Raw genomic sequence first — 13368 nt, forward strand, 5'->3', positions numbered from 1 at the left:
TGTTTGTTAGGGTGTCCTTAGTGTAAATCAGCAGTAGAGACACTATACAGATAGAACCATAGAACCGTAGGTAATAACCTGGATTACATACCCGTGGAAACACTCTCAGATAGGATTGGCCGCTCTAAGAGTCAGAGGGATCATAATATATAAAGTGGAGCAACAGATATATAGTAGGTGTTCTAATAATAAAAGGTAAAGCTGTTTTTTGAGAGCATGGGAGATAACCAAGCTTATTCAGTACTAAATATATATCAGTAACAGAGTTAATTATTAGATGTAGGGTTCCAAGTTAAGCATATGTTGTGGGGATTAATCTAAATGTTTGTATTATGTTATATATAGAGAAAATAACTCATTGTGTAAACCATTTACAAATCTAAACAAGTCAGAAGACTTGCTTTAAACCCAGAAACTCTCTGACTACACAGTTTCCAATGCAGCAAAGGAATCTGGGTAAGATATGCAAATGAGGTTCACAATGACTCACCTTTTTACTTTTAGCCTGCTTTTTAAGACAGACTTCCCTTTACACCATAGCACTGCTGCATTACACAGCTTTTATGCTTAGCTAGGGTTAGTACAGTGATTTACTAACCCTAGCTAAGCATAAAAGCTGTGTAATGCAGCAGTGCTATGGCGTAAAGGGAAGTCTGTCTTAAAAAGCAGGCTAAATGTAAAAAGGTGAGTCATTGTGAACATCATTTGCATATCTTACCCAGATTCCTTTGCTGCATTGGAAACAGTGTAGTCAGAGAGTTTCTGGGTTTAAAGCAAGTCTTCTGACTTGTTTAGATTTGTAAATGGTTTACACAATTAGTTATTTTCTCTATATTTTGTATTTAGTGGAGGATTTTAAACTCACTTTTCGCCTCCCCATAATTTTAATTGTTATTACGTTATATAAATTAGCCACTCTTTGCCATCAACCCATAGAACCGTAAGTAATAACCTGTATTAGATACCCGTGGATACACTCTCAAATAGGATTGGCTGCTCTAAGAATGAGAGGGGTCATAAAATATAAAGTAGAGCAACATCTTCTGATTAACAGATATGTAGTAGGAGGTGTGCTAATAATAAAAGGTTAAGCTGTTTTTGAGAGCATGGGAGATAACCAACCTTATTTAGTACTAAATATATACCAATAACTTTGGTGTAGGGTACCAAGTTAAACATGTATTGTGGGGAATAACCTATATATGTTTGTATTACGTTAAATTAATTATCCACTCTAAGCTATCAGCCAGACTTTCTGCTGAGGAAGAATTCCATGAGACATATACACATTATATACAAGGGATTTCTATTATCAATCGACTTATGCTGCTATTGGGGGAACATATAATTAAATGTGTGCATACTAATATGAAATTCAACACATGATACTAATGAAGCTTTTAAGTCGTAAAGTATAGACAGAGCAGTAAGCATCTAACTTGCAATTGAGCTTTAGGCAAGTCCTTGTAAAACCGGTGTGTGGTTTCTAGCGCTATGCCTTCATATTCAACAGTTATTAATCTGGGTCGCTTCTAATATGACCATTGTGGCAAAAAGAAAACGTTTACATAATACAGTCACGAATACCTCAGGATTTAGCTGCTAAGGGGTTAATTCTGTTTAGTTATGAACTAAAAACAGTTGTTTGTTTTTTAAGAACTGTGTGCTGTGTTAAGTAAGCACATGATTTCTATTTGATGTGCCAGAACCCCTCATAAATAGTTTCTAAGGCCCATTCCACCAAATGTTATTGTGTGTGCATTGAGTCATAAAGCCAGTCAAACTGTCAGCAGAGGGCATGATACAAAACAGGGCCTCAGTCCCATATTCTGATGGGGTCAATAAAAGGACATTGGTACAATGTAGATATGTGTTTAAAACATGTTAGGACATTAACTGAAGGGAAAAATGGCAACTATGTCATATTTGATATCAAATTTATTCTCCCAATGAAACTAAGAGAGTGCCTGTCTGTATATATGAAAATAGATTTACCTAGCAGAAAGTATAATGGGTTCTATAATTTCAGGCAAAGACTTAGTTTATTGAAGGTCATAAAAATTAGGGAGGTTTAAGCCCCTGCACAGGGGGGTGTGGTCAGGCAACTTGATCTCTGGAAAATATGTATAAGAATCTTGTGTTTTAAAAATAAGATTGTTCATTCTACATGGGAGGCTGCTACAGCGTGAGTGACCATTTTCTCCTGCCCATCTCTCTGGGGCAGACTTATAAGCTTGGAACGTATTAGGTCTGATATTTTCTTCATTTGTGTGTAATTTTATTTGTAACAACTTTTTATTAATAATGCATTGTGCATAATATATTTGGCATAATAAATAATTCCTTTATTAAGCTTTGGCCTTTGTCTAATAATTGAACCACGTTACTGAAAGGACTGGAGTATTAGAACTTTATATTTTAGGTTATTTTCTGCTAAATTGTATTCTGAGAGTTAATGTGTAAGTCTGGGTTTTTTCTTAGGATTTTCCCTTTAATATATTATAAGTGGTGGCAGCATAGATATTATAGTTATTTTAGTGTGGGTGGCATTAAAGGGGCGTTTGGGGCATTTCTTTTACGTCTAGTACAGACTGGAGACTGTTGCTAACCCTTGCACCCACTGAACTAAATCATAAGCTTGCCTGGTGTGGCTAGATTGTGACCTATTAGTGACAGTAGAAGGGGTCTGATAACCCTTTCTGTGCCAAACAAGTGACTGGCGCAGGGTTGGTTAACCTTGGTCGTCACAAATACTTATTAGGAAAGTCCAGCTGAAAAATTGTTGTAGAGTTCCTTTATATTGCGTCCAAACAGCAAAGCATAAGTGGTAACGCATCATTCCCTATCCTATGCCTGTCCTTTGTGATTTTACCACATGCATAAGATCTAGTCCTGCACCAGTTGTCTCGCAGGTCTTGTGCCAGGTTGCGTGGGTCAGGCAAAGTTACCTCTGCATAAGGAAGGATCACTCCAGTGCTGTTTCTATTCGTTCAGGCTCTATTATTTTTTCTCCCAGGACCATGTGGGAAACGCTATATTCTCTCAGCCGATGGTTTGTGTCCATAGCATTCATCCACTCCAAGAGCACCTGGGAATCCAGATTGCCAACTCCTCCTTGGTTATCTATATGAGTAAAACACTCTCCGGTTGGGCTCCGAGCAATAGCACTCAGTGATAGGAGCTCATCAGTAATCCCTCGGCCTCATGGTATAACATCTCCTCAGCAGTTACTATATCAGAGGTGAGCGGTGGATGCTGGGGCCCCAAAGCATCCCTGCCAACAGTGTTCACATCTGCTGGGTTTAAATAAACCTCTGCTGGGGTCGCTGTTGTCCTCTGTAGAGCCAAGAGCTTTGTTTAAAGCTGCAGTAAATGTAAGTTGGTAAGACGTTAGGAGTTTGCAGAGTTCAGTTAATATCTGGTGAGCATTTTCCATGTCAGCTGTAAACCCACAAAGGTGGCAAGATGGCTGCCGTCTTCACCTCTGTAAATCAGGTCTCCGGTCTCAGTTTGAATCTAGTGTATTTGTGGCACCGATTAGCAATCTCCAAGTGCTGATAAGGAGTCAATCATGCAATCCCCTAATAGAAGAAAGCTTACTTCATAGTGAAATCTTGATTTAAGCTGATTTTAGCGTAGTTAGAGTTGGAGCTCTGAAGATGTGCGACTATTCATGTGCGCTGCTGGCTCCGCCCCCCATTTGTAAACAATTTAATACACTCCAGCAGGTAAAATGGATCTTTGGGAAAAAAATTAAGGGGAGAAACATTTAGGCTAAATTTCAACATGGCAGCTCCCATTTCTTTAAAGATACACATCTGATTTGGAAAGCCAACAATTTTCAGTTACATCACAGAATAAATAATGAATAAATATTACAAAATAGTTTTAATTCACATAATGTAACATTTTATACTACAATCTTAAAGTGCTTAATGTCCTTTTTCCCCTTTGCTTTCGCTGGTGAACTATTTCACACCCCTGTGCTGAGAGGTTTCCGAGTTGTTGTTTTTTAATTATATTACAAAATTAACAAATACATAGATCATCATTAACATAAAAGTAAAAATATACATAATGTTACATTATCGTGATACAATTGTATAACATTACTATTTAGTCTTTTCTTGTTCCCTACATCATTGGTGGTGGTATATTGAAACGCATAGTATCTTTCTTGTCTTAAGCCTATTTTGAACAAAATATAGCATTAGGTAAGCTATCTCTCTGCTTTCCCAAACCACTAGAGTATTTTGTTTAATTGCGTACACCTATAAAATTAAAACTATATAGAGAATGCATGGGAAGATCGTAGTTTACCACATCTTTTACCTCCATATCTACTAAAATTATCCCTTTTTTAACTTAGACTACTGTTCCTTTTTATATCTTAGACTAGAAATGTATTTTATTGATTTTTCTCTCTCATACTCCTCTACTTTAGCTCAGTATTCTATACTTAACTTTTAATCTTAAAGAAAGTATTATTTTTATACTACACCTGGACCTATCTAAAGGAGGCCAATGGAGTAAAGATTCGATTTTTTACATGAGGTTCTAGTACAGTGATGAAGTCTACCCATTTTTTTTAAACTCATTAAGTCTTGCTTCTTTATCAATCAGTACATAAAAATTTCTATAATTATTTGGTCTAAGAGGGCAGCCTAACATTCCTGCAAACTAGGTCACCGCTTTAACAACCATCTTTTCAATATGCATTTTCTTGCCATCAAGATTATCATAATAATATATCATTGGCGTATCTATTCCCCTCTATTTCTAAGCCTGTATATGTATTTCTTAATTTGATCGCCAGAGGTTCCAGGGCCAAGTTAAACAAAAGGGGAGACAGGGGACATCCCTGACAAGTTCCTTTGCCCAAATGAAATCTAGATGACATCTCTCTGTTAACAATAACAGAAGCCATAGTATTAGAGAAAACATTCTTAACAAAATTGCTAAAGGGTCCTTTTATGTTATACTTTCCTAAACATGACGTTAAATATGGCCATTCAACCCTATTGAAAGCCTTCTCGGCATCAAGAGCCAACAGCATTGCATTCGGAATTGAATCCTTTCTTATTTGTTTCATTAGCCAATAATAATTTACTATATGCAGTACTTTACGTATGTTCCTGCAAGATGATCTAGCTTGTATAAACCTTATTGGTCCTTGTGGATCAACTCTGGAAGTAAAGTTTTCAACCTATTGGCCAATACTTTTGTTAGGATCTTATAATCTTGGTTAAGAAGTGAAATCAGGCGATACGAAGTGACACTGAGAGGATCTTTTCAATTTTTGTGAATCACAATGATGTTAGCAGCAGAAAAGGCTATCAAGGGTTTCACTTTGACGCAAAGATATTCATTAAATAAATTTGTCATGGTAGCTACCAGTGGTTCCCTCATGATTTTTTTTTAAATATTTTATTTTTTATTGGTTTATTTTATACATAATAAATGCAAATACAACAACCACGTGCAAGTGGTGAGAAAAGGACAAATAGCAAGTTTATTGGTTTATTTTATACATAATAAATGCAAATACAACAACCACGTGCAAGTGGTGAGAAAAGGACAAATAGCAAGTGACAAACAACATATGTTAGTCTTAGAGCTTTCTTCATCTCCCTTATTGCTCTGAGCTTTAAGTTTATTCTCATCAATGCTATGATCTTGGGGGGACCAAAGATCTTAGTGCAGCGGTCTAAAAGGTGCAAGATCACACCCAAGTTGTCTTTAATGATGAGCAAAACGGGATTTAACTTTCCTCTGGGAGTGGGAGGTAGCTCAAGTTGTAAATAACGAGATCTTGTCACTAGTGGTCTCGCTTAATATAAAAATTTTGAACAAGGAACTGACCAACTAAACTATTAAAAGCATAGAAGATAAAAAGAAAGACAATAAAGAGAAAGAAGAAAAAGAACAAAAGCGGTCTCACATATCTGTGTTCTGGTTATTCGCTACACCAGTGGTCAGTTTAAAAAGAAAAATATTTATATGAGCATCTATTTGTGATTAGAGAATCTAATCTTGTGTAGTGCGAAAGTTGTCATATGTGAAGGATTCCCAAAGGAACTGCATATCATGGAATAATGTCAGTTGGCCTAGCTTAAAATAATAAAATCTTTCCATTGTCAGGTTTTTATTAACCAGGTTTTTCCATTCTAGTATGGTTGGTGTTTTTGCTGACTTCCACATTTTCAGAATTAGTTGGTTGGCTGAGTTGAGCATGATTTGAAATAAATTCTTTCTTATTTTGCATGTAATTGGGGGTGTGTGGTTAAGCATTATTATTTCTGGGTTGGAGGGTATGTGTGTTTTTAGAGCTGTATTGATGCCTTTAAAGACCTCCGTCCAAAATATTTTAATGTCATTACATTCCCACCAGATGTGTGAAATATGACCCTCTTGTAAGCAACCCCACCAGCATGAACCCGAAGACTTTTTGTAGATATATTTGATTCTAGCTGGTGTCATGTACCATCTCATAAATATTTTGATGTTAGTTTCTTTTGTGTGAGCTGAATGGCCTGAACGGGATAAATTTATAAATCTTCGGGACCAGGTTTTTGGAGCTGTGTTTGTGTTGAGTTCCCTATCCCATCATTTGGTGTACGATGGAAGGTGGGGGAAAGTATTAGACAGGATGATTTTATATAGTTTGGATATCACCCGGGATGTCTCTTTTTTAGGAATGCAAAGTTGTTTGAACGCTGAAAGGGGACGTGTTAAATCTTTTTTGTACTTATGTAATGTTATGTAGTGTCTTAATTGGTGAATCTTAAACCAAGAGGACAGGAAAGAGTGCTCTAGTGTTTCAAGTTGTTGCTTAGATTTGACATTGCTAGTGCTATCTGTCAGTAGGTATATGGGGAGGTGTTGCATAAGGTCTAGTTGGTGACAGTGTTCCAGGTGCATGCCTGGTTGAAACTCTGGATTATTTAAAAGGGTAGTGAGTGGGGAGTATCTAGAGGTAATTCTATTCTGTGAAGTACACAGTTTCCTCCAGTCTGACCAGGTTTCATTGGTGATTGAGGAGGATGATATAGAGTGTTTGTTAAAGAATGCTGGATTCCAGCTTATAGTGCTTAGCTCATGAGGCGAGGTCATGGCATTCTCAATTTGTATCCACCTTCTAGAGTCAGGACCCTCAGATCTACACCAGTCTGAGATCCTCTGTAAGGAACACCCAGCCCTCCCTCAGTGGGGAGTTTAAACAATGTGTTTTTATTAATTCGTGGAGGCCTGCATCTCCAGATGTAATCGTTAATTATTTTTTGTAGTGTGGCGAGATCTTTTTGAATGCTGGCTATTGGAACCGTCTGTAGGATGTATAAGACTTTTGGTAGTAGAGTCATTTTTGTGGTCTGGATTCTACCTAACCAGGATATGTTTTTTGGGAGCCAGGTGATAGTGAGGGTCTGGAGTTCTGAGATAAGATCACCATAATTATATTTGCGTAATTCTGATTTGTCTGGGGTTATGTGTATTCCGAGATATTTTAAGTATTTTGTCTGTTGTTTAAGGGGACATGATGTCTTTAAGGCATCCAAGGAATGTTGTGGAAGGCCAATGGGTAAGTATTCAGATTTTGTCATGTTCACCGAGAAGTTAGACACAGTTCCGAATTGTGTTAATTCTGAGATAGCTATTGGTAGGGAGGAAAGGGGGTTGGTGAGAGTCAGAAGAATATCATCCGCAAATATGGCTAGTTTATATGATTGCTCTTTTATGTCAACTCCTTTGATTTGCTTGTTTAATCTTATTTTAATGGCTAGCGGTTCTAGGGAGAGAATAAAAAGGAGTGGTGAGAGGGGGCAACCCTGTCTAGAACCATTCCGTATTTCAAACGGGTCAGAAAGAGTGCTGTTTATTTTAATTTGAGCTGAAGGAGTAGTATATAAAGCTAAAATTAGACATGTGTGATTCGTTTTGGATCGATTCGGAAATTCGTCCGAATTCGTAAAATTCGGGATTCGGATCGATTCGGATTTCCGAATTAAAATAGTGCCGAATTTACCGAATAAATCCGAATTAGTTCAGATTTATTCGGTAGATTCGGATGGCCATGGATTACACTAGTATTGTACAGTATATTAGGTTATATCACTCTGCTATGGGTTACACCTAATATACAGTACATAATACTAGTCTAATACACAGCACATCCCACCGAATTCCGAATTTCTGAACCGAATCGAACCGACTTTATTCGAATCTGAATGAATCCGAAACGAATCCGAAACAAATTGATTCAAATTTTTCCGAAGTCGAATCGCTCCGAACCAAAATTCGAAAAAATCTGAATCGATCTGAACCAAATTTTTTTGCCATGCACATATCTAGCTAAAATTTTTTGAGTGAAAGAATCTGGGAAATGAAAGCGTCGTAAAGTGGCATGAAGATATGTCCAATCAAGACGGTCAAAAGCCTTTTCGGCATCGGTGGATAAAAATATAGTTGGGATTTTTTTTTGTGCTACATATTCTAAGAGATTAAGGACCTTGACCGTATTATCCTTGGCCTCTCTGTTTGGCACAAAACCGACCTGATCTTGATGAATCAATGTCGGCAGGATTCGATTTAGTCTCATGGCTAGGATTTTGGCGTATAATTTTAGATCTATGTTGAGCAGTGAGATTGGCCTGAAATTTGCCGGGGAATTTGGGGGTTTACCTGGTTCGGCCAGGACTGTAATAGAAGCTTGCAACATGTTATCAGGGAATGGCAGGTGTTCTGGTATGGCATTAAAAAGAGATGTTAAATGGGGGATTAAGTGTTTCGCAAATGTTTTGTAATACAGGCCCGTGAAACCATTTGGTCCCGGTGCCTTACCTTGTTTAAACTGTTTTATCGCGTCTTCTGTGGTTTGGATAGGTAATTCGAAACTTTTGGATTGTTCTGGAGTTAGTTGTGGGGTCGGTATACTATCTAAATATTGATTACATGAATGGAGATGAGTTTGGGAGTCTCTATGAAGAAAGAGGTTGTAGAGTTTGTGGTAAAATTCTTTGAATTCCTTAGCTATGGATTTGGTATCTTCTAAGTGTTTTCCACATGAGGACTTATAGAGTGAATATACGTTTTCTGCTGCTGTTTTTTTAAGGCTCTAGCCAATAGTTTCCCCGGTTTATTTCCTTCCCTGTAAAAGGTTTGTTGCAAGTGAAGTAGTTGCCTATGTGATTTAATATGCAAGATGGAGTTTAGTTTTTCCCTGTTTTTTGTTAAGTTCTCTAGGATATCTTTGTTCGCCGGATTAAGTTTGTGTGCATAGTCTAATTTAGCAATTTCTTTAGCTATGGTGTCTACATCTTCTCTACTCTTCCTGTTAATTTGTGCTTTAGCCTTAATGAACTCTCCTCTTATGGTGCTTTTATGAGCCTCCTATAGAGTGGGCATGGTAACGTCTGGTGTATTATTTAAGGAAAATAAACTTTTATATGTTAAGAAAATAGTTTTGCCTGAGCTGGGTCAAGTAGCAATGAATCATCTAACCTCCACTGGAAGGCTCTAAGAGATGCTGTTGGCGAGCCTATGGTGCATGTGACTAGGGAATGGTCCGACCAGGACGTGTGCTTGATGGAGGATGACTTAGCCTGAGATAGGACCAAGTGGTCCACAAATATGTAATCTAACCTGGAATAATTGCGATTAGGGTGTGAGAAAAATGTAAAATCTGTTTTTTGGGGATGGAAATATCTCCATGTGTCATGAAGCCCGAGTAATTTTAGTTTTTGCCAGATAGTTTTAAGATTGGGGACTCTAGTTCTTGTGTTAGGGTTTGAACAATCAATTGTGGGGTCCAGTGGGAGGTTTAGATCTCCCGCCATGATGAGAGAACCTTTAGACTCCTTAATGATTGAGTCTGTTATAGAGGTGAAAAACTTATCCTGTTGTGAGTTAGGGGCGTAAATGTTTACTAAGGACACCGGTTTGCCATACAATAGGCCTTTTACACATAGAAACCTTCCATCCTTATCTTAGACAATTTGTGTTTCGGTAAAGGGTATACTTTTGTGGATGAGGATGCTCCCCCCATTGTTTTCTTTTTTGAATTGGTACTGTGAAAGTGATGGGGGTAATGTGGAGAGAAATATTTGGGTACGTTTTTGGTTTTAAAATGTGTTTCTTGAAGCATTAATACGTGCCCTCCTCTCCTATGAAGGTGTAATATGGCCAATCTCCGTTTGTTAGGGCATTTGAGACCTTTGGTATTTTGTATAAAGACCCTAAGGTCTTGAGATGTGTGATTACTCATTTACCTGGAGTAGAGTTGAGAACCTTAATGCAGTTAAGATGCTGCGGCATATTCCGTATTTGTGGTGTGAGCACATGTGAAAACAAAAACTAAAAAATAAAAATAGTGAAAGAAAGGAAAAGAAACATACAGTGAAAAACACAATTCTTAGCAGGAACATATTGAACATAGAACTAATCTGTAGGAGACAATCTCCTCCTGTCTGAGCAAGAGCAATAAAACAACTAATAGCTATTAATCTGTAACATTTGAGGTCTCATGTCTTATATGCTATAAACTTCGTGGTCATAAACAACATAATACATAATATAGGAATCTATGAACAGTAATAGTTATACTAATTGTAATGGAAGTAATGCATGTATAACAAGCAACACAATAGGAACAAGTGCATAAGTTTAAATACCAGTCAGCCAATTGTTGTGGAAACAGAACGGGTTACAACCTGGCTGGAAATCACAGAAAGGAAGGACTTCCCATCATAGGAGCAATCTCTCAAAGAGAGACAAAACTAGTAGGTCGAAAGGGTTTCAATGATGAGTCAATTGTCACCCCTCTTCTTCTGGTCGAAGGGGTGAAGTAGTGGCCACTTTTTGTGCTTTCTTCTGAGGAACTTGCCTCCATTACCTTCTCTGTGGCAAAGGAGATGATTTACCAGGTCCTGATTGACCCTCCTGTGGGTGATCCATTTTTTCTACTTGTGGAGGTGGTATATCTAAATCTCTGCAAATGGATAGGATTTCCTTGATGGAGGTGCAAGTGAAGCGTTTGCCACTCCAGAGGATCGCTAGGTGGAAAAGGAATCCCCATCTATATGGAATGTTCATTTTTCTCAGCTGGGTTGTAAGTGGTTTAAGATCTCTCCGCTTTGATAGTGTTCTTTGCGATAAATCCGCAAACATTTGTATCTCTGAGTTTTCATGTCGAATAGGTTGCTGCTCCCTAGCTAGCCTCATCAAACTCTTCTTTGACTTGAAAGTTGGTGATTCTGACAATGACATCTCTTGGTGGTTGACCAGCCTGTGGTTTTGGCCGCAGGGCTCTATCTATTTCTATTTTAGTCGGGGTCTATTCTTTTTTTAAAGCGTTGAAGAGGGTGTTTTCAAGGGATTCCACTCTGTGGCCAATTTCAGAAATGTCCTTTTTAAGGTCAGATATTTAATCTCTAATGCATTGTTTGACTTGAGATATCAATGAGGAAAAATCTTTTTTAGAGGGTATTGAATTGAAGAGAGCTGTGGGGATTGTGATATTTTCTGAGGCCTGATCACCATCAGAGTCAGAGGAGCTTTGATAGGAGACATGGTCTGGTATTTCAGCTTCAATAGAATGAGGGACTCTGGGTTCCAGAGTTTTAAAGAAGTTGTTGACTGTGTTTGCTGCATGTTTTAACCGCTTCTGCTGGTTTTATTTCCCTTCTTTGGAGACATTGCTAGGGTTGGGTGTTTTAAGCAGTCTTCTAAACATTTTATGCAGCTTTGTGTAGAGAAAACAAGGGAGATGGTTTCCTTCACTCCTATGCAGGTCCTTAGTAGCAAGGATTCTGAAATAACTATTAGGTGAGTGAATCTGCAATTTGATACCGTCTCTAGGTGTTGATAAAAGGGAATAGAGAAAACTGTCCCAGTATGGATGATTGCTGCCTTTTAAAATTAAATAGATGATTGCTGCCTTATAAAATGGAAGCTGGGAGATAGATACCCTCCTTCATATATGTAGGGGTAGTGTCCCTGAACGTTTCCTGATTACACTTTTATTAGGCTGAGTGAAGCTGTGTCAGGCTTAATTTAACTGTGAGAGCGTCTGAACAATTTATAAATACATTGATGCTCTAAAGCCTTTTTTATTACTCCCAGCTCTCCTTCCTACCTACTACCAGCATCACTCCATCGGCTAATGAGGTGATCCGTTGCGCTGATTAGCAAGTGCCCAATAAACTGAGATGCAGGCTGCAGCCTGTTCCGGGACTCACCGTGTCCTCTCTGCCGAGTGTAGATCTGCTTCAGTAGCTAGTTGAATACCCGTGGATCTGTGCGATCACAGGTACATGTCCTCTCCTGTCTGCGTGTAAGCTTTAGCCCGGTCTGGCCAGATGTTTTGTAAACTTGCGCGGGCCTATGTGGATGCTGCGGCTGGTCAGGGGATCTGATAATGCTGTCGGATTAGCATCGGGTGTTGTCCCTTCTGTGCTGCGATGGGTGCTCTTCTCATTTCAGCCTAAGTAGGGTCATTAAATGCTAGGTGGCTACTGCCTTTAATGCTCCCACTCAGATAGGGCTCAGGAGCTCCATTAAAAAGCCGCCATCTCCTAGGCTGGCTGGCTCTGCCCCTCTCCCTCATGATTTTATACCATTCTGTCAGTAAACAGTCCAGGCCAGGAGCTTTGCCTAACAACAGGCTTGCAAATACTTTACTGACTTCTTATACTGTTATTGTGGTATTTAAAATTTCTTGCTGTTCCTGTGAAATCTTTGGTGTATTAATACCTTCTAAGAATGGTTGACTATTTCAATAGATCTATTACCAAATATATATAATTTCCCTTTTGATTTCCTAATATCCCTTATGGCTTGCTGATTTATATCAAGTTCCATTTCTTTTTTGTCTACCAGGTATTTCCTCCACCAGTAATCAGACCTAGATGATATATAGTGACTTTAGGAATTGGTTACTCTTTCACTTAAATCTTTATATTGTCTCTGAATCTCTTTATTATATTTTATTACATAGGAGGTTATCTCCCCCCTAATGACCACCTTCCCTGCCTCCCATATAGTTGGTATATTTTGACATTCTTTTTGATTGTAATTTAAATATTCATCCCACTTTTGCTTGATAAAATCTCTACATTGGTTTGTACAACACAAACATTTTGGGAATCTAAAACACAGAATACGAGAATGTTTCCTACCCAAATTTAGTTTTAAATCTACAGGTGCATGAATGGAGATCACTATATTATTAAGTTTCACTTCTTCTATATGTGTTGCTAATTCCTTTGCCACCAAAAAAAGTCAATTCTCGAAAAAGAAGTGTTTACCCTTAAACAATGAGTGTACTCTCTTTGAGTTGGATTTTTGTACCTCCATACTTCCACCAAACCTAAT

The 13368-nt window shown here is 38.1% G+C and overlaps 1 protein-coding gene across 1 annotated transcript in view; it reads right to left on the reverse strand.

Annotated features, from left to right (window-relative positions):
- Nucleotides 1–9446: 9446 nt before the first annotated feature.
- LOC128657979 (uncharacterized) overlaps nt 9447–13368 on the reverse strand; it is a 210180-nt gene continuing 206258 nt past the window's right edge. Inside the window, exons 10-11 of the mRNA XM_053712419.1 lie at nt 10889–11048; nt 9447–9639 (exon numbers count right to left, since the gene is read on the reverse strand). Of these exons, the coding sequence (XP_053568394.1) occupies nt 9447–9639; nt 10889–11048 (353 nt within the window). The remainder of the gene's footprint in view (nt 9640–10888; nt 11049–13368) is intronic.

This window comes from Bombina bombina, chromosome 4 (assembly GCF_027579735.1).
Source record: "Bombina bombina isolate aBomBom1 chromosome 4, aBomBom1.pri, whole genome shotgun sequence".
Lineage (NCBI taxonomy): Eukaryota > Metazoa > Chordata > Amphibia > Anura > Bombinatoridae > Bombina > Bombina bombina.